The sequence below is a fragment of the Rhododendron vialii genome, chromosome 1a (genome assembly GCF_030253575.1).
Source record: "Rhododendron vialii isolate Sample 1 chromosome 1a, ASM3025357v1".
Classification (NCBI taxonomy): domain Eukaryota; kingdom Viridiplantae; phylum Streptophyta; class Magnoliopsida; order Ericales; family Ericaceae; genus Rhododendron; species Rhododendron vialii.
Window position 1 is genome coordinate 41,458,005 of NC_080557.1, and position 27,902 is coordinate 41,485,906.

Sequence of the window (27,902 nt, forward strand, 5' to 3'; positions counted from 1 at the left end):
ACTGCCAATACATGTAACATGCATAGAATGTCTGCAAATAAGTAGGTGTCTTAAACTATGTCGACAGCAACTTCACTTTCCGATATAGTGTCAACTACTAGCACACTTTGAATCTGTTATCCCTTATTCCGATCATTGTACTAAGTCATTTAAGTGTTACAATAGTATGAAACTTCCCAAGGTTTCAAATTCATCCCCTGCTATGTTTCTACAATAACTAACTAACTATCAATTACGATATGAAATTTGATCTAGTCATTCTCATCCAAAATGCACCAAACAATTTGAATTAAAAACTATCGTCAAAACGCGTAACACAAATCATCACAACTAAATTTCATTCAAATATATATCTTCTAACATAATAGTCAACAAGAAAAAATTCCCTGGTATTACATGGAAAAAATTACCACAATCGCCACCGCCAAAAAAGACCTCTAAGCCATTCTTCCCTCCAAATCAAAAACTCAATCACTAATCAACAACAACTGACAAAATCAACGATGCCCCAAACCCGTGTCTAATCCTCTCCTTCGATTCTCCTCCGCTTCTTCTCCTTTTTCAAACTACTCTCCTCGCTCTTCCTCCTCTTCTTATGCCTCTTGCCCTCGCTACCTTCGTTCTCTTCTTGCTTCACCGTTTCTCCATCTAATGTACTACCCTCATGCTCAGGTTTTCTCGGCTTCCGAACGGGTTTGGAAGCCTTGAGGTCTTTGTGGAGCTGAACCAGCTCGTCGAACGAGGCCGAAGCGCGCCTCAGGTACGAGGACACTGCTTGGGAAGCTCCGGTCTCGGCGTGGACGAACTTGGATAGGACTTTGGATGCTTTGGATAGGGAGATTTCCTTCGTTGATGTGATTTTCCCTGATGTGGATTTCATAGTAGTACAGTGGCACTGGGTAGAAGCCTGTAAAGCAACCGCTCCGGGACCCCAAAAAATCAACGAGCAGGTCGTCTAGAGAGAGGAGACGAACACACACAGTCACACAGTGAGAGAGAGAGAGAGAGAGAGAGAGAGAGTCTTCTTGTTGGCGGAGCCGCGGCCGATGAATCACAAATAAGGGTTGGAGCGTATTTAGGGGAACTTACAATTTGCAAGTTTTGACCCTCTGAGTTTTGAAGATTACATGTTTAACCCACAAACAAACTTGGGAAAAAATCTATCTAGTGTCAATAATTTTCGGGTAAATTACACTGACCTTCCCTGATGGAGAATGGATGCAATATATGGACAAATATTTTATAGTAATTTATTCTCTATTTTTTTTCACTTTTTGAAGAATTATAGAGGAACTCATTCTTCTTTTTAGAGATTTCGTCTCCAGAATGAAACTGTGATATTCATATTTAAAGACCACATTTTTAAAAAAAAACGATGATGAGTTCTTCAAAATTCTCCCAAAAAGTATAAGAAGTACAGAAAATACTACCTCCGTCCCAAAATATTTGTCCGGTCCGCAAAACAAGGACTAAAAAATAATACATTTCTTTCAAGTAAAAATTCAAATATTTTTCATAAATTAAAAGAACCCATTGATATCTAGTGAATTGTTGAAGAAAATTTAAATTCTTCTTGCAAAAATTGTATTATTTTTACGTTTTCGTTTTGCGGACCGGACAAACATTATGAGACTAAGAGAGTATGAGATAAGTCACAGAATCTCTCTTCAATATGTCACATCCATTTCCCATTTTTTAAAAATTGAGATGGATTGAAGATGCTCAAAGGGTGTTAAATTTGATGCATAAGAATCTTAGCAAAACAACATCTTATCTAATTTGTGGATTTTATACGAGACAACTAAAACAATTATTTTAAGCTCATTGAATGACTCGGGATCCCGAGGTGTGCCCTACACGACCATTGGAATGGTATGGAAGGGAGAAGGAAAATTTTAAGGGCCGTGCTATTTGCAACCACAAAATTTCTATACTTAGCATGTTCTAAGCCTAACCCACAAATCTTATAACAATTTCCTATATACAACCTAACAAATATCCATGAACTTCCCAAAATACCCTCCCTTTCGCCCCTTCTCTCTCTCCTATTTTCTTTTCTACTTAACACCACCACCATCGCCTCACCCACCACCACTACCTCCATAATCACTGCCTCCACCACCAAATTGGATTCGAAACTAAACTCCAATCCATGTTCGAAACTCCAAACCCTATTAGAAAACCAGTAAAATCAAAACCCTAATAAACCAGATAAAGCAAATCCTCAAACCACCATCAACCAGACCTGCCATCACCGCCTCCTTTATACAGCAACACCACCTCCTTCAAATTTTTTCCAAACACGAACCGACATAGTTGGATACAAATTCCCGAAAAACTTTAGAGAATTTCAGGTTTTAAGACTCAAAAATAATTACAAAATTCGGATTCTAATACCTGAAAATCTTAGACATATTTAGGTTTTGATTTTCGAATCGTTTTAGAAATAGATTCATACTTGAAAATCAGTCCATTGTGCATTACCAAAATGCGCGATGTTAATTGCGCATGTACGGAATGCGCTTTACAGAGAACGACCAAGCTGGAGGCGGTTGGAGAGGATGAGGTCAGGGTCAGAGAGGTCACCTACCAGAATGAAAGAAGCCCTCGAAGACCTCAAAATACTAAAGGAAATTGAGGGGATCTTGCCAGAGTGGGGGTCGGGTTTTTCAAAAGTAGGAATCGCCTCGCCGATCGTGGGTGGGCCAGAGGGAGGTAGACTGGGAGGAGTGGTGTTGTGTGGCCGGTTGATGGTGGAATGTGGGAGGTGGAGGTTTCGGTTATGGGGGAGGTGGGATGGAGGGAGGAAGATGATTGGTGGGGTGGGGTGGAGTGTATGTTTGTGGTTGTACTTAATAATAGAAGGGGTATTTTTGTTCATTTTTTTAAGGGCATTTTTGTCTGAAAGTAATTAATTTTAGAATAGGCTACGTATAAAAAAATTGTCATTGTGTACATTGTGTTGGGAAAAAATTTGCAAAAAGATTTAGCTCCGAAGTTTCGATCCTAACAGGCACGTACGACTTATGTGCTTGCAGCTACCACAAATCCACAACCATTTTTCGTGCCATCCTCTCCGTTATAAATTACTTACTAAGAGCATCTCCTATAGACTCAAAGCAATACTAAGCAAAATGGCTAGAAAAAATGCAATTTTTTACTTTAACTAGCACCTAAATGTTTGTATTACCCACCAGCCTAGTTTTTTTAAGCTAGTCAAATCCCATTAATATTATTATATTAACATATATACGCAAAAATATATTTTCTACACGCAAAATATATACATAATATGTGTTGAAGAAGAACCCAGACCCGCAAAAGCTCTATCTCTGGCACCGTCATCCCCAATCTCCATAGCAACAACCACCATCCACCATACTCACCTCTCCCTCTCTCTCGTACCAGACCCATTCCAACTTTTTTTCGCTGCCGGCGTCGTTGAGTTGTTTCCTTAGCCGTCGAGTTTGATTCCGGAGTCCGTCGTCGAATGTAATTTTGCCTCCGCCGCCGTCGTGGAGTTGGATTTTCTCATTGCTGCTGTAGCCAAGTTTGATTTTTCCGTCGTCGGGATCGATATTCGGAGATCTGAAACAAGTCTCCTTTGTCTTCTTCCTCCCGAAAAGCTGCAACGAAAATATAAAATAATGTTGGCTAGTGAACAAGTACCTCGCTGGTACACGCGAGGAGCTGTAGTAATATTCTAAGAGGCGACCCTCTTGCTTAGGCTGCTGGAACTTGATTTTGTGGTTCAACCTATTCAAAATAGCTAAAAAGAGGGTTTTGCTTAGTCTATTGGAGATGCTCTAAAGAGAATGGCAAAAACCTTCATAGGGTTTACCGCGATTCGACCGTTCATATCTCCTCCTCTCTCCTCCCCCCACCGTCTTTCTCTCTCTCCGACCATCCCGCCGTTCAACTAGCAGGGCCCCTAAACTCTGCTTATTTACCTCTGTAGGCTCTACAACATCAAGTATATTTACACCGCCTCTTTGTTTTAGATAACAGATTTCCGACCGAAGATGGCGAAGAAGCCACGGGACGGCATTCAGTTCACAAAGCAGCCCTACATCGAGGACGTCGGGCCTCGTAAAATGTGAGCTCCATTCCCATTCACAAAAGAGTTCTTTTTTTTTTTTTTCCAGTTTCGGTAATAGTATTTTTTTTGTTTTTTGATTCGCGAAAGTTCGTATTGTTAGAATAGTTAGATTAAGGAGTTGAACTCCTCCTTCTTGGCACCTAAGTGCAACTGTGCAACGCTGATGCCGTTGGGCCAAAGGCCTCTTGGCAGTTTCGGTATTAGTAGTTCAAGTAGAAACAGTTTCGTAAATTGATTTTTTGCCTTCTGGTTTATTGCACATATGCAGAAAGAGCATTCAGTTCTCCATGTTTTCGGAATCTGACATCTTCAAGTGCGCCGAGGTTGAAGTGCATCTTGGCCGCTACTACGACGATCAAAGATTGCCATTTCAACATGGCTTGCTGGACCCTCGCATGGTACTATTTCCCTCTGCATTTATGTGAAAAATTTGGTGTGTTGTATTAGTAGTTTCTATTGGTGCATGATTTAGTGTCTGCAATAATGATTTAACTGATGACTCGATGGTAATTTGCTCGTGAAGTTGTGATTGTTGCTGATTGGATGTTAATTACCATGACATTCTTTAAAAGCAAAGGTTGAGCAAGGCGGTTAAAAGGATTCGACATGCTTCATCGGGTTGATAGGTTTTTGGTGGAACTATAACTCTATGGTAAGGTTTAGAAGGGAAATAGGTTTCGTTCTTTGAGAATGTGGAATGTGCAAACAACTGAGTTTATAAAAGTAGTGAGTGTTTTCATTATTTGGATCAGAGTTTTGAGAGAAATAGTTTAATTTATTTCACGGGTTTTCCATTTTCCATTGAGGAAATGTTGAATTCTCGCATCCATGCCACGGTGGGCCGGTAAGTAGCAAGGAGGAGGGAGACATGGATTTTGATGCTCTTATGCCTAATTTGGACATTTTAGGGAACAAGTAGGTTTTTATGGATATGATGAACCAACACATGGAATGTTCAGTTTGTCGGGGCATGGGGGTTGGCCCAGCTTGGAACAAATTTCTATTTTGTGGTTAATGGTGTTTTTATTCTTTGCATCTTATGAGCCTGTTGGTCTAGGTTTTTGTTGATGCACTTGGGCTGCATCCCCTTGATGCTTTCTTAATACAATTACATTAATGAAAGGCTGCCGGCGTTCTACGTTTCTCATAACTCGATGTAAGTGGGAACCTTTTGCACTGGGCACCACGTTTTTTATCACGTATTCAGGAAACTGGTCTTTAAGACCACATATTTGATTTTACATCGTGTATGTCTATGGACTAAGAATTTGTATACCCCTGCCACTTTGTTTGTTGCTTGGCCAACTCCTTTATCATTAAGCAATTCCATTTTTGAACTGAACTCTTTGCCTTCTTTCTTAATGCTGTGATCTGAAGTGCCCATGACACTGCGCAAGAAGAAAACAATACAGCTGTTAAACGACGTTAACTCCTTCCTAGTTTTTTCTAGAAATGAACCCCTTTTTGCTTAACCATTATTGTTTGGGAGTGACTAGCAACTCTTCCATAAGATACTGAGATCCCACTCATGCAATGGTGGGGCACTAGAAAGGATAATAGTCTGAACGTAAAACTATATTGCATACATGTACTCAAGTATGTTCCCTTCTTTGAGGAATTGGCTTCAAAATCATTTTCTATCAGAATTCCATCTACCTTATGTGTTATGACTATCGGTTCGCAGTATTTGGGGAGGAAGATTTTGAAGGTGCTTTTCTTTGTGGTTTCAGGGGCCACCAAACAAGAACAGTGTTTGTGCAACTTGCCATGGGAATTTTAAGGATTGTCCTGGGCACTATGGATACTTGGCTCTTGCCCTCCCCGTATATAACGTTGGCTATCTGAATACTATTGTGGACATCTTGAAGTGCATTTGCAAGGTAGTGTATTGTTGAAGTATGCTTTGAATTGAGTTTCTATATATTTCCTACTTTCAAACTATTGTCTAGTCAATATCCTTACAAGTTATTTCTTTTGCGTTTTCTAGGCATAGACCTTGTTGGCATACTTTTCTTTCTCATTCTAGATTGATAACATTTCTACTCAACTATGTTATTGTGGGTATTGTTCGGGTAATCTTGCTGTAGGAGGCATTTAACTTGGGGTACTTTATTTTGGAATGGGGAAGTTTAAGTCAGAAAACAGTGCACACAGCTGCTCATCAACACAAGTCACTCCCACAAACGCATGAATGGAGATGTGCGTGCACATTATGGGCTGGTTCCGCTAACACATACTTAGAGACATATTTTGACACAAAAAATCGGAGCTCCACGTGAATAATCGGAGCCGTTCAATTTGTTTAAAACATGTTTTTAAGAGTTCCCGTAAAAAAATCAACTCATTCAGATATCAGTAAGGACATGATCGATTCCTTTAGTTTTTATCGTGTCAAATTTAGGGACATATACCGATCACCGATATCCAAATGAGTTGATTTTTTATGGAAACTTTTAAAAACTGGTTTTAAACATTGAACGGCTTAGATCATTTATGTGGGACTCCAAAATGGGTTTCACCCAAGTTGAATGTCAAAATACGTGTCAAAGTATGTGTTAGGGGGAACCGGCCCTCATATATAGATATATAAACACAAACACACATACGTATATAGATTAACTGATAAATAAATTTTGATAATTCAGGTAGGCAAGCAGATTAAAGTTTGGGTCGAGGAATTTTTGAAGTGCTTTAAACTGCCCGACCCATGGACTTTAATTTGTTCCGAGTTATGGAACATATATTCCTTGTTAATTTCCAAAGAGTAGTCTTATAATCAGTATCCCTACTTTAATGCCAAATTATAGATTGACACTGTGATTAGTATATACCATACGATGAATTCATAATTACCTTCTTATGTTTTGTGGCCACTCTTGAATGGGTCTTGCTAACACCGCTGAATGGGTGTTGGACCGGGTGGTTAAGTTACAGGTGACAACGAATTCTTTAGCATTCCAATACTCATTTCATTAATTCTTAAGACACTGTAGCATTTATATATACACTTGTTATACACATATATAGAGACTGACCACAACCCAGTGGGTGGTGGTTAGAATTTTCCTTTTGTGACTATTTTATGGAACCAATATATCGTTTCTCAAAAGTTCCTACATATGCCATGCACACGCAGAACACCAGTGCATTGTCATGGTCTGATTTTATCTGTGGCCAGATAATAATTAATTTCCCCCTGCCAGAAAACTGGTCACATTCTCCCTATAGTACGGCCACACTCCAAGTAAAAGAGGCACACATTCACAAGAAGACCTGAAACAATATTTCCTTTCGCTTGAACAACGTACTAAACAATGTAACTCAAGGATGTTACTTTTCTTTTACTAATTAGATGCTTTGCCAATGATCCTTGCCTTGGAAGGTGTTTCGGTCTGAACAAACTGGTCATATGAGTTCTAAATATTTCAGTTTTTCTTCTTTTATTGTTGAACAGTCTTGCTCCCGTGTACTCTTGCCGGAGAAAGAGCGTGTGGAGTTTTTGAAGAAGATTAGAAACCCCAAGTTGGAACCCCTAAGGAAGAGTGAGATTTTGAAAAGGATCGTGAAAAGGTGTAATAGCATGGCAAGCAGTAGGAAGGCGGTGAAGTGTTCAAGATGCGGATATATTAACGGTTTGAGTTTTTATGCCTTTCTATGCACCTACGAGTATGGGTAAAATGTTGGTCATCCTCCTTGTAAAAGATGAATCCACTTGTATTATTTTCAGCATATCATTTCTTGATACTCACTTATCATCTGACATATCTTGGACTTGTGACTTCTTGTGCCATACTCTTTGAGTGTATACTTCTCTTTGTATTGCAGGTCTTGTTACCAATTTATGCAACCTTACATGTCTTGGTTATGTTTGGTAGATAGGGATTGAAATCCATTGACATCCATGCATATAGCTTGGTGTTGATGCACTTGTTTATGTTGTGTGAAGTCTGTGGACTGAGGTACAGGTCTTGGGTGCGTGTATGTGTTTTGAAATCCATTAGACATCCATACCTGTAGCTTGGTGTCAATGTTCCGTGGCCTGAGGTGCTGGTGTCTGGTGCATGTATGTGTCTAACTATTGGATCGATCGGAGAAGAGTCGCCAGAGGTCGGTGAGGGTTATAGTGGAAGTTTCGGTCACTGGGTAAGGGATATTGGGGACTTACAAGCACTGGGTCAATGATGTTTAAGGGTTTCAAGAGGTTTCAGGACTTGGATCTCACTTTTTAGGGTCTGGGGATGGCTCGATTTGGCTGTGGTGATTGAAAGGTGAGTCGGCTAGGGTTGGGACTGTGGTGGTTTAAGTCTGCAAGACCATGTTTCCGGATGAATGATGACAACGACAGTGGATGTGGTAGTGATGGGTGGCGGTGGCTTTAGGGATACGTAAGACGGTTACGGTGGTGATAGGTGAATTAGGGTTAGGTTAAGGGAGGCTTTGATACCTTGTTAAAGCATCCAACTCAAGACTGATTGGCAATGAGTGGAGAGGCCGCCCATGCTCATATACTAGTTTTGGAGAAGATAATTAACCAATGTGGGACAAACTCCAACAAAGGACACATCGGACTAATCATATTATCAATTTACTTCTGTTGTTTTCCTGGGTAAAATGGTTTTACATGATAGATTCGACAATTTCATGCATGATTTGGTTTTCTATGCATAATTATACAGAGATGCTGGTTGGTGGATGTCCAAACATTTATGGCTGAATAGTAAGGTGTCAAGTCTGACACGGTACTGTTCATACAGAAGTGTCCATGCAACCTAGTTGTGCAGTTGAGCTTAAGAAATTGCAATAAAAATATCTTGAGTAATTTATTTGTTTTATTATTCTTTTACTTCAATTAAAAAGGAATTTTTTTTTGAATGATGAGGTGCCGGTGCTTGTCTTGGTAATGTATCGTGCTAGATATTTTACTAGTTTAACCTTTGAGTCTGCAACTCGAGTTCTGATGAGATAAACCTGATCTCTCTCTCTCTCTCTCTCTCTCTCTGGGCATTCCTTGTCAATCTGTAATTGGTTTTCCAAATGATCAGATTGAAACTATTTTTCTTTCTTTGGTTCACCCTAACCAACAAAAGCTATGTACTCCTCTACTCCTCTAATTTGCTAGAAATGTTAAAGTAGTCTTCTCAGATTGTTGTGGACAGTATTGTTGAATGTTGTAGTTGTGCATCGAATGAGGTAAGTTGAATAATCTGACCTGTTGGAACATCTCTCTTAAACATTTCCACGGCGACTTAAATGGACTTTGAGTTGTTCTTTTCTGTTAGCATGCCTTTACTTTTGGTCATTTACCAGGAATTTGCAATATAAGGGCTTGTTGTTTTAGTAAACTTAGACATTGAGAACTTATCTTTTCTTCTTATGCGTTCAGGAATGGTGAAAAAGGCTACCGGTAATAGTACGTTGGGGGTCAATGTTGATCGTTCTCCAATTGTTGAAAATGGTTTAGAAGAATGCAGATCAGCTATTTCTCACACAAAAGAGTCCAGGGCATCCATTAGCATGGGAAACATGCTAAACCCAGATAGAGTCCTGTCCCTTTTTAAGAAGATGCTGGATGAGGTAAAGTTTGTGTTTATTGGTGATGTTTTAGTATTCATAAGTATTGGCTTATATCCTTATGCTTTATGCACGTTTAATGAGGGATAGGGAATTCTGACTGTCTGAGACCGTTGTAGTCCCTGTATTTTCTTTTGCATATGTTTTTGTTACATCCGTTTCATTTCTTTTTGTGATGCAGGATTGCGAGTTGCTTTATTTGAGTGATAGACCTGAGAACCTTGTTCTAAGGAATATCGCAGTGCCACCTTTAGCTCTTCGTCCTTCTGTTTTTGTTGACGGTGGAACACGGAGGTTGTCACACACTTCAGTTTACTTATATCCTTTGCTTTTCTCATTGCTTTTTTTTTTTTCCCTTTTCCGCATCCCTTCCATTGTTTGTTTATTTTTATTTTTATTTGTGCTCCCTATTTCCACAATTGTATCGCATTTCAATAATGTATTTCAATAATGTTCAACATTTTCCCATATACCTTGTTACAGCAACGAAAGTGACATCACAGAGAGGTTAAAACGGATTATTCAAGCAAATGCTATCCTACAGCAGGAATTATCAGACATAATCTCCACTACGAGAAATTCGGTATGCTACGATTTTGAGCTGTTACTTTTCCCCCTATGGTTTTTGTTCTTAGATTTTTATTATTCCTTTGATATATACCTCACACTGATTGTGCATATTGAATATTCCAACACTGGTGGTTCTTGTGTTTAATTCCAAGTTAGATAATGCATTAGATAGTTTGTTGATATTACTCCAAGCATATTCGCAAACGTTTTTTTTTTTTGGCAATTTAAGTACTTAACTCCATTTTTTTGGTTTTTTTTAATCTCATGATGGAGCTAGGATTTTTCATGCTGTTTTTCTTGGGGATTGAGGAAATAAAATTTTGAAGATACAATTTTTTCATTCTGTCTTTCGGGATTTGTTTTTCTTTGACTTTGATGAAAACTCCTGCAAAGGCTGCAATGCATGATTTGTCTGATGATTCCCTAATTCATGGGGCGTGCCCTATCTTGCCTCATTTTGCGGTTCCATTAGTAAGTTTGGTCTGTCATATCAACTGCAACTGGAAGTGCACGTCTTATAATCCGTTGGTTGGACCCTCGTCAAACTGACTGGAAAATGAGTTGTAATTGTTTTTTGTGTTCCTTCTCATTTTGTGACTCTGAAATTTGTTGTCTAGCATTTGAATCTCCTCATTTGAATCAGATTTGCGTCTTGAAATAATCCTGGTAAGTAGTGCCGACCTCATAGTCGTTTAATTTAATAAGGGTTGCCACCCTCTACTGGTGTTTGCAAACATCACAGCAAAAAAGGAAAAAGTAAAATAGATGGCTTGAATAGAGAAAACGGATGGTGAGATCCTCTCCACTTGCATGTTTTAAGTGTTCTTATGATTATGAGCAACTATTGAGAAGAAAAAAGAGGTGTCCTATATGCAACAACAAATTGCAGGTAGCACTTTTCGGTGGACACATCTTTGTTTGATGTAATATATATTTTGTAATTCGTTTTTAATTATGCTGATTGCTGACTATACTCTGTGTGCCTCTGTGGGCTTCTGTTGTAGTGGTCTTTACCTCTGAATCATGTTCTCAAGAATTTATGCATTCAGTAGGCTTTATTTCTCTCTATCGCACCAATTCTTTGTATTGGAAACTTACGGCACGAACTGTGTTCAGAACGGTTGGGCTGAACTGCAAATGGAGGTTGCACAGTACATAAATAGTGATGTACGCGGTGGTGTCAATATGCAAGCTACAAAGCCTTTGAGTGGTTTTGTTCAGCGCCTAAAAGGGAAACAGGGACGTTTCCGAGGGAACTTGTCTGGAAAGCGTGTTGAGTATACTGGAAGGACCGTGATATCCCCTGATCCTAACCTGAAGATTACTGAGGTGAGACACTGCACTAGAGCAATGATTTTCGATAAGTAACTCTAGAGCAGTGATTTTCATGCTCCCCTATTTCATAAATGCTCTTGTTTGTTTTTTTTTGTTGTCATAGTTTGGAAAATTACATCAAGTCATTTTTTGTCTTTTAGTGGACTTTTTAGTAACTTTTCCATCTAAAAGACCAAAAAAAAGTGGGCGTTCATAAAATTGGAGAGTGGATATCGTTGCCTATGTTTTTGATGTGCTTACCCTGTTTCCTTAACAGACTTATTGGGTCTCCAGGTTGCAATTCCTCTGTTGATGGCTCGGACCCTAACTTATCCGGAGCGTGTTTCCCATCACAATATAGAGAAGTTGAGACAGTGTGTCCGGAATGGGCCAAATAAATACCCTGGTGCTAGGTTCCTCAGAACTGAGGGCGCCTTGGTGTAAGGATCATTATCATTCTTAACTTTGTCCTTGGTTCTTTTATACTTGAATTGAAGCGAGTCCTCCTACTTCTATGCTGCAGGAATTTGATGGTCCCTGCTAGAAAGCGCCTTGCTGATGAATTGAAATTTGGTCAAATAGTTGACCGACATTTGGAAGATGGGGACATTGTTCTTTTTAACAGACAACCAAGCTTGCATCGGATGTCAATCATGTGCCATAGGGTGACTGCACTTACAACTTAAATCTATAGAAGATGTAATCATCGTGTTTGGGTATTTATACATTTCTTTCCATGTAGGCAAGGATAATGCCTTGGCGTACTTTAAGATTCAATGAATCGGTTTGCAATCCATACAATGCTGATTTTGATGGTGATGAGATGAATTTGCATGTCCCACAAACAGAGGAGGCTCGCACGGAGGCTCTTATGCTGATGGGGGTAATTTCTTCGCTCTCACTGTTTTTGGTATCTGCATTGTTCCGAGCTAATTATAGCTATGGGTTCCATTTTTCTATTTGCCTTGCTTTTTACCCCAAATATGGATGAATTATGCTAGATAATTCATTTTCTATGGTAAGAACTTGTGGATGCTATGTTTATCGTTAAGTTTGACATTTTTCTTGCATTTGCCAATGAGTACCTAAATTATTGTTTTCACAGAACCATTCAAAGTCTCTACCACTCTAAAATCTGTTATAAACTAATACAAAGAGCTAATCAATAACTCAGTTAAGAGCTTAAAATAGCAACTATAAAGACACACTTCCAACATGCTTATGTTTAACCTGAAATTGAAATAGGTACAAAAGAATTAATCATTGACTTGATTCTAATTCTGTGAAGCGAATAAACTATTTTTGTGAACTGCAAGTTTGTTAAGTTGTTGAAGGTAATAATGAAATAGTAAAAGTAGGATATGAACAGAAGAATTGTCCGCAGATTAAAGTAATTTGAGGAACTTAAAGATTGTTAGAACATGAATGCACAGTAACAAGGGGAAAAAAGAATGATGAACACATAGAGAAGTGGATGTGTGGCAAATATGGGAGGCGAATAAACAAAAATCGGGATATTAATTGGTACTAAGTGTCAATTGGTGGTTTCTGGTGGAATTGCATGAGACTTTGGTTCAGTATGTCTGAACTAGATGATGTATTGCTGTACACTGTTGTGTAGGTCTGTAGCAACTTTAATAAAGCAATCTCGTTAGGTTTATGTTTTTCTGCTCCATTTTGTGTACATTCTCCTTAAGGAGTCAACTACTTATAAATTCTTTTGGCTGAAAATAACTTAGCCTTCTCCTTACATAGGATTCCTGTCTTAATGATGGAGTATTTCAAATATAGGATAGGTTTGGTGCTTAACTCTTGGCCGTAGTTATTAAGAAGAAACAGGTGTTTCTGTGCTCCCATTGTTAGGTGTTTCTGTGCTCCCATTGTTGTTGCATTGTTCTGAGCTGTTGTTCTTTTTGTCACTATTCTGAGGATGATTATCTCGCAGGTGCAAAACAACCTATGTACACCAAAAAATGGAGAGATTTTGGTTGCTTCCACACAAGATTTTTTGACGTCTTCCTTCCTCATAACAAGGAAAGACACATTTTATGACCGTGCTGCGTTTTCCCTCTTGTGTTCTTATATGGGGGATGGGATGGATCTTGTTGACTTGCCTACACCAGCATTAGTTAAGGTAAGAAAGAGGTGTTGCTCATAAATTGTATCGCTTGTTTTTAGATTCCAATTCTATTCTGCTTTGTTTTTCCACTTCAGCTCTGCTTGATTGTATCTATGTCCGTTTCTGTTGAAGTATCCAACTTAAAACCAATTCGGCCGCCTAGGCTCATATACTTACTCGATATGGGACAAGCTTGGCTTTCTTTTTATGCATATTTTGTATCGGCTTCTTTCTGACGTCAACATATTTCTTGTTTTGCAGCCGATAGAGCTTTGGACTGGGAAACAATTATTTAGTGTTCTGTTGCGCCCACATGCAAATATGAGAGTTTATGTCAATCTCACCGTTAGGGAAAAGAATTATAGCAAGTCTGGAGAGACAATGTGTCCTAATGATGGGTTTGTTTATTTCCGTAATAGTGAGCTAATATGTGGGCAACTAGGGAAGGCTACTTTAGGTCAGCTTCCTTTAAAGTCCTTATTTATCTGCATGGCTCATAGATGTCTATTGTTGTTTTGGCTGCTTCCTGAAAAATCATGTTCTTTTTCATGTGAAATATCAGTTTATCTGTGAGTACAGGATGGCAATTGTAAAATTTGTCATTAAATACGTCGAATTTTGCTTCTTGTATTGTACATATCAAATTGAAATAATGCCTTTGATTATTAATTTGTTCACATAACGAATGGGATTCGTTGATGAAGTATTATTTTTCTCTCTAATGCTTTTGAAAACAAAACGGGTTCCTCACTTCTGTTACCAGCGCTACTATATCTCTATTGACATGGAAAAATGATGATCCAGTTCTATGACTAGTACTCAAAGACTCATAGGCTAGTCAAATCCCAGTCGACAAGATCCCCCAAAGCTGTACTACAAATGACAGTTTTGATGTCAGTTGCATTTTTTTATGTAAGGAATTACCACAAATTTGAGTAATTATCCTTCTATAGTTTCATGGCTACTACTTGTTTTCTTTCGATTTGTAGCTTTTTCTGTGGTTACTTTGGGATTTGTCTATTTTGAGGGTTTCCATCCTAGATGGGAGCAAGGTTATGGTTTCAATCGGAGTCAGGTTCTCATAAGGTCCTTGCTTTGAATCGCAGAATCAATGTTCAGTGAGAGGATTTGTCACCCCAGAGTAGGAGGTTCCTGCTGTTACAGTTGAAATTATTTCGGCAACAGTTCAGCTGTAGAAGTCTTTAGCTGTCTAAATTATGGATATTTCTATACCTTATATAAGTTATCTTCGGGGTTTTTTTTATTGGCCTTGGTTTCAACCTTTTCTCTTTCCTGATTCTATATGTGAACCTTTTGTCGTAGTTTGTACTTTACATGCATAAGTATTGTGGAGAATAATTCCATTACCTTGTTATCTTGATTGTTGTCATGGAAAATTGAAGTAGTTTCTTGAAATTTCCAGGAAATGGCAACAAGGATGGTCTTTACTCTATACTTCTTAGGGACTACAATGCATATGCCGCTGCAGCTTGCATGAATAAATTAGCAAAACTGAGGTATGTCCTAGAGCACGGTTTCTTATTAGCAATCACCTCTTCTGTGACAAGTTATCAATGGGAATTTGGCTCTTTCTGCCAATTTACGTTATTTACCTACTAAAACTGACCATGACTGACCTTTTACCTTATCACTTGATTCCTGTAATCAGCTTGTTGCTTAAAATGAGTTTTATGTATAAAGTTATTTAGTAGTGGTCAAGCTCGTGTGAGTTATAGATGTGCTCTTTAATTGTTAAAGCTTCTTATAGATCATGTAGATGAGTACATCTGTGAATTGATGCTTTTGAATATCTTCTATTCTGTAATTGTTTCGTACAATTGGGTGAGTTGCAGAACTTGTGATAGTAAAACGAACTACTGAATGTGAGATTCAAGACTATTCACCATCTGATCTTGAGTTTGTTTTGGGCACTGCGTGCTAGTTTTTCCACCAATTCTTTTTTTATCTCTCTCTCTCTCTCTCTCTCTCTCTCTCTCACACACACACACACTGTGTGTCTGAGTGCTGGTGTGCGCATGTGTTCAATTCTTTCGCTGTTGTCACTGAAACCGTGTCCTCTACAATCCTTGCTTGTTTTGGCATCTGTTTCTCAGGGGCTGGTATCATCACTACTTGACCGTGTGAAGTTTGACACATTTCTTGCCTGATTAAGAACTTATGTTCCATTTGATTGTGATTCATTTATAATGCTACAAGATTGATAGTCGTCTATGTTAAACAGATTCCAACAAATAGCATAACTAGTTGAGTTCTAATTTTGCGTCTGTTTTCATGGTTTGCATGTTCCAGTGCTCGGTGGATTGGGAATCACGGGTTCTCAATTGGAATTGATGATGTCCAACCAGGAGGACGGTTGAATGAAAACAAAAGGGCTAGAATTTTGGAAGGGTACGGGAAATGTGATGAGCTCATACAGTCCTATAACAAAGGAATGCTGAAACTTCAACCTGGTTGTGATGCTGCTCAAACACTAGAAGCTCAGATAAGCAGTTTTTTAAATAATATTCGAGAAACAACTGCAAAAGTAAGGATATTTTTGGTTTGTTTATTGCATTCTTTCCTATTTGAGTCTATGGTTATCTCTCTTTTAATTATTTTCTTTTTTCTGCAGGTTTGTATGGAAGAACTACATTGGAGGAATAGCCCCTTGATTATGTCACAGTGTGGTTCCAAAGGATCTCCTATCAATATAAGTCAGATGATTGCATGTGTTGGGCAGCAATCAGTAGGGGGTCGTCGTGCTCCGAATGGATTTATTGATAGAAGCCTTCCTCATTTCCCTAGAAAATCGAAGACCCCTGCTGTATGTTCTGTGCTGCTTTCATTTCGCTTCTGGTTCTATTTGAAGCTTTTTTAAATACTTCAATGTTGTACAAGTAATGCTTAAGGAAAATCATGAAGCAAATGATATGGTAATTGAGATTTTAACAAGTATCTTTCTGTACATTATCGTCTACATAGCGTTACAGTTTTTTGCTTCGCTAAGCTAGAATGTGTCAGTACGAATTTTGCTGTGCCAAAACACTGATAACGCATATATGGAAACAGGAATTGAAGGTGATGTTGTATTGATAAAATAGACGACGCCATTCTAGAAAAAGAAAAGAAGAATACAGCGCAGAGGCTAAATATGTTCCCTAGGTAGTTGATTCCCCGTCATCTGGTTATTTTATTAATTTAAAACTCTCTTGATTTTGTTCTTAAATATGTTCCCTAGGTAGTTGATTCCCCCTTCTACGTCAATCCTAGCTCAATCTCTGGTTATGGGACAAATCCACTTTAATTAAACCCTGCTATTGATTCTTGTACTGGTTTTCGCTTGTACAAGGGCGCACAACCAACGGGTAATTGGTATGCTGCGTGATTCGGATAAAGCAACAGCATGGCATAGCTTCAAGAAAGAACAACAAAATTGTGTTGCCCCTTTGTACTTCTACTGTTTGGAGGACAATAATACCTGAAAATAAGTTGCTCTTGCAAACTATCTCGTTAAATTTATTCTCTGGTATCTAGGTTCATCTTTGTTCCCCCTAGGACTCAAAGGGAGAGAAAGTTCTCTATCTCTGTGGTGATCCAAGAGATTAAGATATTTATTTTAATTTGGTATTATAGTGCCGTTATGCACTTCTATACCACCTCAGGATATATTTTGACGTTGAATATACTAAGTCAATTGCAGGATAAATGCAGTTAGAATTAAGGATGCATGTATTTTCAGTTGCATAACTGTTATCCAGTTTCCAGACATCAGAATTCATGCATTAACAGCATTATTTTTAATTTTAAACTGTAAATGCAGGCTAAAGGATTCGTTGCGAACTCATTCTACAGTGGTTTAACGGCTACTGAATTTTTCTTCCATACGATGGGAGGGCGAGAAGGTCTTGTGGATACAGCGGTATGGATGATTCTTTTACTTTAATTAGTTGCCGATTTGAATTGGAAGTGGGTCTGTCAAGTTTTCTGTTGTCACAAAAGCTTAAGCTATTTGGAAATGTGCCCAGTAATATATCAAGCTTTCCACACCCTCCCTTATATGCAACTCCGTCTTCCACGTTGAGATGCCGTTGAGATGCAAGTGTGTATGTGTGTGTGTATATATATGAGTTCCCTTCTTATAAGGACCTCCTTATAAGGACCTCATTAATCCTGGTCGAATTTCAATGATCTGAGCCGCTCAATGTGATCAGAACATGATTTTAAGGGTTCCCGCGAGAAATCGTAAAAAAAAAAAGACCGGGAAGGGCTTCATCCGAACAGTTCCAAACAGTTTTTTATTAAATGGTTAAAAAAAACTGTTCAAATCAAGCCATTTCCAATCATTTTTTTTGACGATTTCTCGCGGGTACCCTTAAAATCACGTTTTGATCACATTGAGCGGCTCGAATCATCGAAATCTGATCAGGAAAGGGGAGAAATGGGGAGGTCCGCATATAAGGTCCTCAACTTGAGGTCCTTACCTGAAGATTTATATATATATATATATATATATATATATAGAGAGAGAGAGAGAGAGAGAGAGAGAGAGAGAGAGAGAGAGAGAGAGAGAGAGAGAGAGAGAGAGAGAGAGAGAGAGAGAGAGAGAGAGAGAGAGAGAGAGGGCCTAATGCAAACTAAAACCTGAGCTTTGAAACTATGTTAAGCACTTAAGCTACCAATTGTTTAGGAAGTAGCCCGAGCAATGAATATCAAGTTATTTTTTTTGATAAGTACGAAACCATTTTATAAAGCCCCAACCAAGCAAACTAGGTCAAGGAGACTCTCCTGACTATACAGCTATACTCCTTCAAAGGAGAATTACACAGTAAGAAAGAGAAAAGAAATTGTAAACCTATACAGAGCAATCTAGTATCACCACATTCCAAAGAGAACAACCACAACCTGAAAAGAGCCACAAGCATCCGTTTCAGGTGAACCAACCTATTGACTGAGTATGTAATGTTCTGCAAGCCTCCATTTAGCACAGTTCATTATTTTCTGTTGAAGCCTTCACCCTTCTCAAAGAGCTAAGGAAATCCCTTATACTGCTTATGATAGTCAGCACAACTTGATCACTAGCCACAATTCTCTGTTGAAAAACTCTCAAGTTTCTTTCCCTCCAAACAAAGGAAACAGTAGCAGCCAAAGAACATTTTAAAATTTTGCTCTTGAAGCTATTCCCCTTGACCCAGCAAACCCAAAGTAAGTCGTCCTCTAGTAGAAGAAGACTCACCCCACACTTGAGCCCATACAGATGCATAGTAAGAGCATTTGAAGAATAAAGGCTGATGGGTTTCCTTCTCACAGTCACGTAAAGGGCATATCTCATCCACAGCCATTCCCCATTGGCGCAATCTGTCTTTGGTACTCAATTTTCTCTTGAGCAGCAAGCCAAATGATGAAAGCCCAGCGTGGAACATTCTGAGTAAACCAAACCACTTTTGTCTAAGGCTGATAAGGATATTTTGTTCTCACAGCCTCCCAAGCAGACCGAGTAGAGTAAACACCATCAGAACTAGGAAGCCAAACCACCAAGTCTTCAACAGTACAATCAGGGTGAAAGGTTGCAGGAGTTTGGTTGATAATGGATTGAGTGATTCTATTCCTGGATCTGGGCCACCTCCAATGACCTTGATGAATTATAGAAGAGACTCTAGCATTCAGAGAAGTACCAAGATTATAAACTACTTCCTCTCCAAATATTTTATATAAGGGCCCTAAAGGGTGCCAATTGTCAATCCAAAGGAAAGTAGACTGACCATTACCCACTTTGTATTGGATTAGAGGTTGGCCAAGACTCCTAAGGCCAAAGATCTTCCTTATAGTCCAAGAGGAGTCTCTAGGGGTGTCCATATTGCACAAACTCTGAGTTTTGATGGTGTAGGTATGCACCCATTTGACCCGGAGCGAATCAGCCTTCTGCAAAGGACCCAGAGGTGCGTAAGCATGGTAGCCTTATTCCACTCTTTAATCTTTCTAAAGCCAAGACCACCCTCCCTCTCAGGCCTGCAAATATGATCCCACTTCACCTTTGCCCCAGTATGTCTCATATCAGGTCCAGACCAGAGGAAGGCCATCAAGGATGATTCAATTGCTTGATAACTTTGCTAGGAATGATAAAAATAGAAGACCAATAGACTTGGACAGAGAACAAAACAGTTTGAATCAACTCAGCTCTACCTGCATAGGTGAGTTTCTTGTTAGACCGTCCATGAATTCGTTTCAAAATTTTCTCCTTCAAAACAGCGCAATTGATTTCAACCTAGCTAAAATTAATGGAACACCCAGATATCTAACAGGCAGATTAGCTTCTGGAATTGGAAGAATAAGACCCAGCTCCTCCTTCAATTGTAAATCCACCCCAGCATAGGAAATAGAGCTTTTAGCCATGTTTGGTCTTATCCCAGAATAAGAGTGGAACTCATTTAGAAGGTCATTGATAAGAGTAAACGAAGGCACATCAGGTTCACTTGTCATAGTAGCATGTGTGATAGAAAATGCCCACATGATTCAATGAAAGCTCACTTATTGTGGGGATTGCATAGGTTGCAATCATTGTTGTGTGGATTGCGTAGCTTATGATCCTTTCTTCCTTAATCAAGGTTCTTAATTGCTTTACTTAGTTTATGCCATGTTTTGGGATTGGTATTAATCGAGATTAAGTAGAGCTAAGTATGTTATTTCAACTGGTTGCATGTAGTAAAGACTAAACATGATTACCTAAAGTGGACGTGATTTAATGGGTTGATGTTTCTTTAGTTTTTCCTATGAAGCTTATGAGTATTTTTAACTCATAAGTCATAATCGAAAAGAATTTGCTTTGAAGTTTCATGTAATGTTCAATTCTTCCACTGTTTTATCTATCATTAAGGTAAACTTCTCAAGCCGTATGGTTATTCTATGCTATAAATTACTGCAGGTTAAAACAGCTGATACAGGGTATATGTCTCGTAGACTGATTAAAGCTTTGGAGGACCTTTCCATCCAATATGATAACACAGTACGAAATGCTAGCGGAGCTATAGTTCAGTTCATTTATGGCGATGATGGTATGGATCCATCACAAATGGAAGGGAAGGGTGGAATTCCCTTGAACTTTGAAAGATTATTTATGAAAGTCAAGGTATGAACCTTTTTTTCCCCTTGCGTTAGTTTTTTTTTTAGATTGAGCATAAAATATAGTTACTTTTCTTGTCGTTTTCTCAGGCTACATGTCCTGCTGGAGAACAAAAAAGTTTGTCTCCTTCTGAAATCATCGAACAGAGTAATAACAGGCTGTCAGAACGTGACATGACTCCTGATGGGGGTTGTTCTGATGCATTCAAGACGTCGTTAGCTGAGTTCATTCAGGAATGCAATACAAGATTGAGGAGCACGAGAAAAGCACTGAAATTGGATGATGAGCAAGTTGAGGAAGAAAATCGCAATATCCTTGAAAATGTTGCTCAAAATATATCCGGTGTTACTTCCAAGCAGCTACAGGTACTTTAGTGTGCTAAGCCAAATTATTTCATTTTGAGTTCCACTATTTCTTTGATGACTTCCTTTGTCTAAATGGTCCAGTGTCCTCTTCTTTCCTAATTTTTGAGTTGTTGGATAGGAGTATTTGACAATGAACCCTTTTAAGGAATCCATGAATTGTTGGAAATGAGTTGGAGCGACTTTCTCCTTTGGCTTCTTTTAGAGGAGCTAAAGTGCTGCCCTGGGTTGTCTTGCGTAATCCTGGAGCTCAGAGAGTCTTACGTAAACTCACGAAAGCTAGATTCCGTTTTCTGTCACTGTTTCCTATGTTCCTGGTATAATTTAATCACTCAGTCTGTGCATATATTCAAGTTCTTGTCTTTTTTTACTTATATTGCAGGTTTTCTCTGAAACTTGCATTTCCCGTTATCACTTAAAGAGAGTAGAATCTGGAACTGCAATTGGTGCAATTGGAGCTCAAAGTATTGGAGAGCCAGGGACACAGATGACTTTAAAGACTTTCCATTTTGCTGGAGTTGCAAGCATGAGTATCCTTTCTGTAGTTGATATTAACATTCTGGGAAATTATTGGTACTCTATTTCTTGGTTCATTGGGATTTAATTAGTAGGTTCTCCTTGTTTTCCTTTGACCTGGTGCTAGATGTCACACTTGGAGTTCCTCGTATAAAGGAAATTATTAATGCTTCCAAAAAAATCAGCACACCAATCATTACTGCTCCTCTTGATAGGAATGATAATTTGAAAACAGCAAGAATGGTCAAGGGTCGTGTGGAAAAAACGCTTCTAGGCCAGGTAATTTTACTTCTTTAGGAGTTATCTGTACCAGTTCATGACCATGGCTAGAGTAATGGACAGTAATTAAACCATTTTTAACTACAATATTGTAAGTCATCATTGTTGCAAGTGTGTTCAACAGTTTGCCGACTACCCCTAAACATTAGCGGTGTTTGCCTCTCTGAAGAGTTGTTGAATGCATTAGAAATTGTCCTTCAAGAAGACACTACCAATATGTGGACCAAAAAGTGAAATTCAGTATTGGAAGGGTAGTTGTCTTTTCTGTTCTGTTCTTTTTTTCTCATTAAAAGAGTAACATCATTAAAGGTGCAACCTTGTTCACATGGAGCATACAAGACATAAACCAAAGCCACAAGTTCCTACGATATAGAGTATACCAGTGCTCCTGAACTTAACAAATTCTTTTTGGCCACTTACCCCAAAAAAAAGTTCTTTTTAGCCAAAAGGGAGGATAGCACAATTCATTTCCAAAGGAGCACTCAATCCTGTCAAAAGATCTCGAGTGCCTCCCTCTCCAAATGGACCCGGATGCAAAGAGGCACCGGATCCCACTTACTCTTCCCCTTTATCATGAGATCAGTCATTGACTACGACCTCTTTGTCCATCTTTGTCTCTCTTTTCTCTTCTTTTCTTTTTCCTATCTTTTCTAACCGCAAGAAGCAAGGTAATGAGCACATAAATTGAATCTGGTCTTGGCCTGCCCTCTTTGATGCTTTTCAGCTTTGATTGGGGTCATGGATCCACAACATACGTCCCTTGAGTTCCTTGAATTTTGAAGGTATCGGGGGGTGGTATTTCAGTGGTAAAACTTTTTGAGAGCTACCACTTTGTCCATATATTGCTTAAGTTTAGGTCTGTTCCAGTCCTCCCTACCCTTAGCCCCATTGATTATGATTACGTGGGTGCTGTTATTGTTGCTGTTCTAACTGATATCTGTTACCATCAGAAGGTGCTAGGGTGACCTTCGCAATAGTACCAGGAGTAGCAGAGCATGTAAAATATGTCTGGAATAGTCTAAGATGGGTATAAGTCCCGAACTGTTCTTATTTAATAAACTACTAGAGGACCGGGACTGATCTGTTAATCATGAAACCAGTGATCGACTAGCACGATAGAACATCCACAGGATGGTACACCCCAACGGTGAAACTTATTATAAGCTGATTTCTAGATGACCATTGACCACCCAATAACTTGAACCAAGTAGAAACTACTAGGTAGAAATTGACCAACTGATGCTGAACCTCACAGTGCGTGAATGAAGAGTCACAACCTGATACATTGCTCATTCAATTGAACCCGAGTCTCACGTGGCAGAAAGAATGATAATGAAGTTGCATTCATATTCATGTTATCAATCTCCTATCTATCTAAATGCCTTTTGTTAAGCTACCAATATTTGGAATAGACACATTGAAATTAACTGTGAAATTCATACCGCTTCTAACCTAGTATGGTAGATCCTTTGGCAAAGAAAATTAGCCAGATAAGGTTGATGAGTTCGCCCAATCTTGATACTGTGTCCCCAAGTGGGGTTTTCAGAATGGGAAATTGCTTCAAAACCCAAGCCAACTTCGATGCCAACTCTAGCTTCTGTGTCAGTGTTTCTTATTAAAAGAAGGGTGCATCAGAGGTCTCAAGGTAGCTAACGATAGTAGAAAATGTCTGTATGACAGCTTCTGGCTACTCAGCTCCTCCATTTGTTGTTAGAAAACAGTTTTACCACTAGTTTTGGTTAGGTTTGGTTTGATTATACTGATCTTAACAGGCCTAAATGGCTTTCAAGTTTATAGTTTCACTTTGACCATCTTCTTGCTAACAGGTTGCGAAAAGTGTAAGGATTGTAATGACATCGAGGTCAGCATCCATTGTAATCACCCTGAACATGGAAAGTATTCAAGCTTCTCAACTTTGCATAAACTCACAGCATGTAAAGGAATCTATATTGAGAACACCAAAGATCAAATTAAAGGAACCGGTGAGGTACTTTGCAAGATTTTTAAAAGTTCTATGATATTTCTGTGTAAATGGCAACTCAAACAAATGCTTTGTGCAGAATATTAAGGTCTTGGATGCTAGGAAACTGGAAATTATTCCTCCAGCTGATAAAAGTGAACTTCATTTTGAACTTCACTCACTAAGAAATAAGCTTCCATTGGTTGTTGTGAAGGTGAGGCAAACTTCCTGAATTTCAACTTCAGGACTTTGGACCTGTTTATCTAATTAACGACAATGCTGCAAAAATGTTTTTCCAATCGTGGCCACTCGCTTGAGCTAACTTTCACTTGGCTGTCTTGGATGACAGGGTGTAAACAGTGTAGAACGTGCAGTGATTAATAGAACTAAAGTGGACAACAAAGAACAATACAACTTACTTGTGGAGGGGTCAGTTTTTATAGAACTTGAAAATGTTCTTTTTTTCTGAATTATGTTTTATTTCAGCTCACCTTTGTACCTCACTGCCAATTGTTAATGATTACGAATGTGCATTTCATTGTTGCCTAACAAGGTTCACAAGTATGCAGGAAATAACGATCAGACTAATTACTAGTAATGAAATGTTAGGAGGGTTCCCTTTACCATCCCAAATTGGGATAAAAGACTCAAGTAATTGACCCCTATTGACAGGGAATAATGTCTTTTGTGTTTCTTTGGCATGGTTTCAGGTTGGAGGTCTATTTTTGACAAGATCAATATGATCATCATAAAGTTGAGAATAATGTCAAAAATGCCGATGAATATTAGGAGATAAAACATTGGGTTGGAAGGTTGAGTTGAGAAGTGGAGTGGAGTTTTCCGGATAATCTGTTCATAGGTCGAAAGATGCCAAACTTTCAGAGGTTACAGGAATGATGTAGAAATTAGAAGTCACTGTTGTCATGGAAGATATAGGCAGTGAATATTATGGGAACAATTGTGAAAAAGGTTCCAAAGCCATACTTGATCAAGAAGTTCAGGCAATGTGCCGTCCAGCTGTGATTTGGGGGCATAGTTCCACGGCATAATTTCGATTTTGGAGGTATAAGGAGGCAGTTATTCCAGCGGCAATTTTTTTTATAGCAGCCACTTTGTGCATATATTGCCAAAGTCTAGACTCTGTCTCATCAATTGGGGATTACATGCGCAATACTTATTTTTGGTATCATAAAATTACTTCAAGAAAAGTTAAAAAATGCTGTATATATGTAAAATGAAAGATCTTAAAGGCCCCACAGCCTAGGCCTGAACCCAAGGCCATTGCCCAAATGGGACAGAGCCCCATGCCGGGACTGGGCTTTGGTTCTTCAAAGGTGAGCAATTTTGTACCCCTAGTTCCAGTCTTCCAGATAAAAGTGTTTTGGACCTTAGTATATGTCATGTTTCTTTCAGCACGGGACTTCAAGATGTCATGGGCACTGAAGGAATTAATGGGCGTAAAACGACCAGTAATCATGTTATGGAAGTGCAGCAAGTCATCGGAATTGAAGCTGCAAGAAGGTGTATAATTGAAGAGATAAAATACACGATGGCAAGTCATGGAATGACCATAGATCTACGACATATGATGCTTTTGGCAGATCTAATGACATTTAAGGTGTGTAATTTTTTCCTTGGAAACCTATCTTTTCTTACTTTTTGGTACTAATCTCCTGACATTAAATTGGGGTCTGTAGTCTAGACGTTTATTCTGAGGAAATAAATGTATATTCGTTTTGTTGATGGCAATTGTATCAGGGCGAAGTTCTCGGAATCACTAGATATGGGATTCAGAAAATGAAAGAGAGTGTACTGATGTTGGCTTCATTTGAGAAGACAGCTGATCACCTTTTCAATGCTTCTGTGAATGGGAGAGATGACAAGATTGAAGGAGTTAGTGAATGCATCATTATGGGCATACCAATGCAGATAGGCACTGGAATACTTAAAGTGATGCAAAGGTATGTGAAACATTTGGTAGGCAAGGGAAAATATATGCGTAACAGTACGTGTACAAATTTTTCTATGTATGTTCTCCATCAGTTGCATGAGTTTTCTCCTGCTAAATGCTTGTCCTTACCCATCGCTAGACCACGGGATACTTCCCCTAAAGTAGAACACGATGCATATGAAAATCTAACACAATACTTCTTAAAGGAGGATGATAGAGGGCAGGAAAGTCATGACGCTAAAGTTTGGGGGTAAATGAAAAATATGTTTATGCAAAGATTCTCAAGAGCAGCTTTAGGTGATGTTTCTCTTAGCTTTTTGGGCATTTTGTCATTCAAAAAATTTCGCATTTATTAGTTTTGTACCAAACTTTTGTGGATTATTTATTCGTCTCGACGAGAGGAATCGAGCTTTTGGGCTTTGTCTTGGATAGTTGATATTTTCAAAAATATTTGGGTAAAAGTCATAATGTTTAACTTTTCCAATTTGTCTTAACGAAATGAACCAATGATCCACAAAAGTTTAACACAAGACTGAAAAAAGAGAAATTTGAACAAAGACAACTCAAAATGCCCAAAAAACTCCCAAAAAAGGTAGGAGAAACACCACCTTAATGGTCTCTCCACCTAGCAAGAAGATGAAATTAGGACACTTAAGACAAATTCTTATCGATTGTTAGTTAAATATATCAACCAGGCTTTAAGAGTTTAGCCACCCGGATAAACTTTTTTTCTATGCCCCTTTCTCGGATGAATAGTAGGTTATTATCACTGCATTGCATTATTGATGAGTAGGAGTCTAATTTCACAATGGCAAGGGTTTAGTAGCCCACGTAAGGTCCATACCACAACTGTGACAATTGGCACAACGGTTGTATACCTACAATCATATGTTATGACGTCAACTATGGAAAAAGTTGGTACCCTTGGTGATGGGTTGGGGTGAAGTTAGGGTTCTGTAGTTTCTTCTAACATTTAAAATTTAAAAGGGTCTGTACCACTGTTATGTATTGCACTCTGTGGTTGGATAACTAGGCATACAAAGTACTAACCATGTGGCACTTGAAGAATGATTTGAAAATTAGCAAATATAACAGAAATGAAGCATCTTGATGGCGAAGTATTATTTAATGACTTCCAAAAAAGTAGAATTATTGATCACCTGGGCAGGACATTCAGAACCATTTGTGCTGCTACAAGGGTTGCTGGCAGTCTGCTATGCTGATAAGGAAGCAGTTTATGCCGTCCCGGATTTGTGAGTCCACTCTAGGCCCTCTTCTATGGGCCAAACTGTTCATCTTGCCTAGCTATTGAGCAGACCATCCATACGAGAAATCCAATTGATTGAACATTGGTAGTCACATGACCGTTCACGTTTTGTCCTAAGAAAAAGGGCAGTTTATTCGCGATCTCATCATGTGGCTACAAATGGATAATTGGCCTTGATTATCTGTTTGGCAGGTTAGTTGACGAGCGACTCTGATCACTGAGCTCAACAGCAGACAATGTTGCCCTTATGGGCATTGAGCGTTGAATTGTCCTTTTCCTAGCTTTTGACTGCATACTTTCTAGTCTGCTTGCTGACTTTTATACTTGCATTTAATTGTATTCTCTTTTAACAGAGTTGATGAGCAGCCGAATCCTGGACTTGATCCAATGCTATAAGACAAAAATGCAAAGTGTAATTCATCGTGACATGGATGTGCTTCCTTATGTTTTCACATGATTGGAGCCAGAGACATGCCCAGAAAGGTCAAAATGGAGATGCGTTACTTGTTCTCTTTGAACTTTTTGTCACTCTTATGGTTTGAGTGAGTTTTTTGAAATTGCTCCTTTGGCCCAAGTTATGACAAATTGTGCAGATGCCCAGAGTGCATGAACAACTATCGCACACTTGACCTTTATATCAAAGTTGTATTATGCGAATGAAATAAGTGTATTAGTGGTGAATGACACATCCATCTGTTTGTAGTAGTTATATCCTTTACTTTTTTGTTCTTTCTTTGCTCTCAAAGGTGTTGCGACACCTTTAAGAGCATGTCAATG

At 38.8% G+C, this 27,902-nt stretch overlaps 2 protein-coding genes across 4 annotated transcripts; one reads left to right on the plus strand and one right to left on the minus strand.

Annotated features, from left to right (window-relative positions):
* Nucleotides 1–312: 312 nt before the first annotated feature.
* LOC131320731 (uncharacterized) lies at nt 313–1,050 on the minus strand. The gene has a single exon (XM_058351589.1). The coding sequence runs from the start codon at nt 878–880 to the stop codon at nt 521–523; it is 360 nt and encodes a 119-aa protein (XP_058207572.1). The 5' UTR covers nt 881–1,050; the 3' UTR covers nt 313–520.
* Nucleotides 1,051–3,277: 2,227 nt separating this feature from the next.
* Nucleotides 3,278–27,853, plus strand: LOC131320802 (DNA-directed RNA polymerase III subunit 1). 3 transcript variants are annotated; one of them, XM_058351765.1, is made up of 27 exons: nt 3,819–4,096; nt 4,368–4,497; nt 5,830–5,979; nt 7,554–7,731; nt 9,483–9,673; nt 9,852–9,964; nt 10,154–10,253; nt 11,357–11,569; nt 11,849–11,994; nt 12,078–12,219; nt 12,297–12,437; nt 13,500–13,688; nt 13,935–14,130; nt 15,097–15,190; nt 15,984–16,218; nt 16,306–16,497; nt 17,494–17,592; nt 20,593–20,796; nt 20,880–21,155; nt 21,535–21,682; nt 21,796–21,947; nt 23,774–23,929; nt 24,008–24,121; nt 24,257–24,336; nt 25,321–25,525; nt 25,666–25,868; nt 27,479–27,853. In XM_058351765.1, the coding sequence occupies exons 1-27, from the start codon at nt 4,023–4,025 to the stop codon at nt 27,519–27,521; spliced, it is 4,164 nt and encodes a 1,387-aa protein (XP_058207748.1). In that variant the 5' UTR covers nt 3,819–4,022; the 3' UTR covers nt 27,522–27,853. The 3 variants fall into 3 exon arrangements, 2 of the variants coding, with proteins under 2 accessions (XP_058207682.1, XP_058207748.1); XM_058351699.1 differs by lacking the exon at nt 27,479–27,853 and having other exon boundaries at nt 3,278–4,096; nt 25,666–26,127; XR_009198402.1 differs by lacking the exons at nt 25,666–25,868; nt 27,479–27,853 and having other exon boundaries at nt 3,818–4,096; nt 23,774–23,934; nt 25,321–25,443.
* The last annotated feature ends 49 nt before the right edge of the window (nt 27,854–27,902 follow it).

Coding starts and splice junctions, on each gene's coding strand:
- LOC131320731 (XM_058351589.1), bottom strand. CDS start 880: ATGAAATCCACATCAGGGAAAATCACATCAACGAAGGAAATCTCCCTA.
- LOC131320802 (XM_058351699.1), top strand. CDS start 4,023: ATGGCGAAGAAGCCACGGGACGGCATTCAGTTCACAAAGCAGCCCTAC. Junction 21,156..21,534: donor TTACTTCCAAGCAGCTACAG/GTACTTTAGTGT, acceptor CTTATATTGCAG/GTTTTCTCTGAAACTTGCAT. Junction 24,122..24,256: donor TTCCATTGGTTGTTGTGAAG/GTGAGGCAAACT, acceptor CTTGGATGACAG/GGTGTAAACAGTGTAGAACG.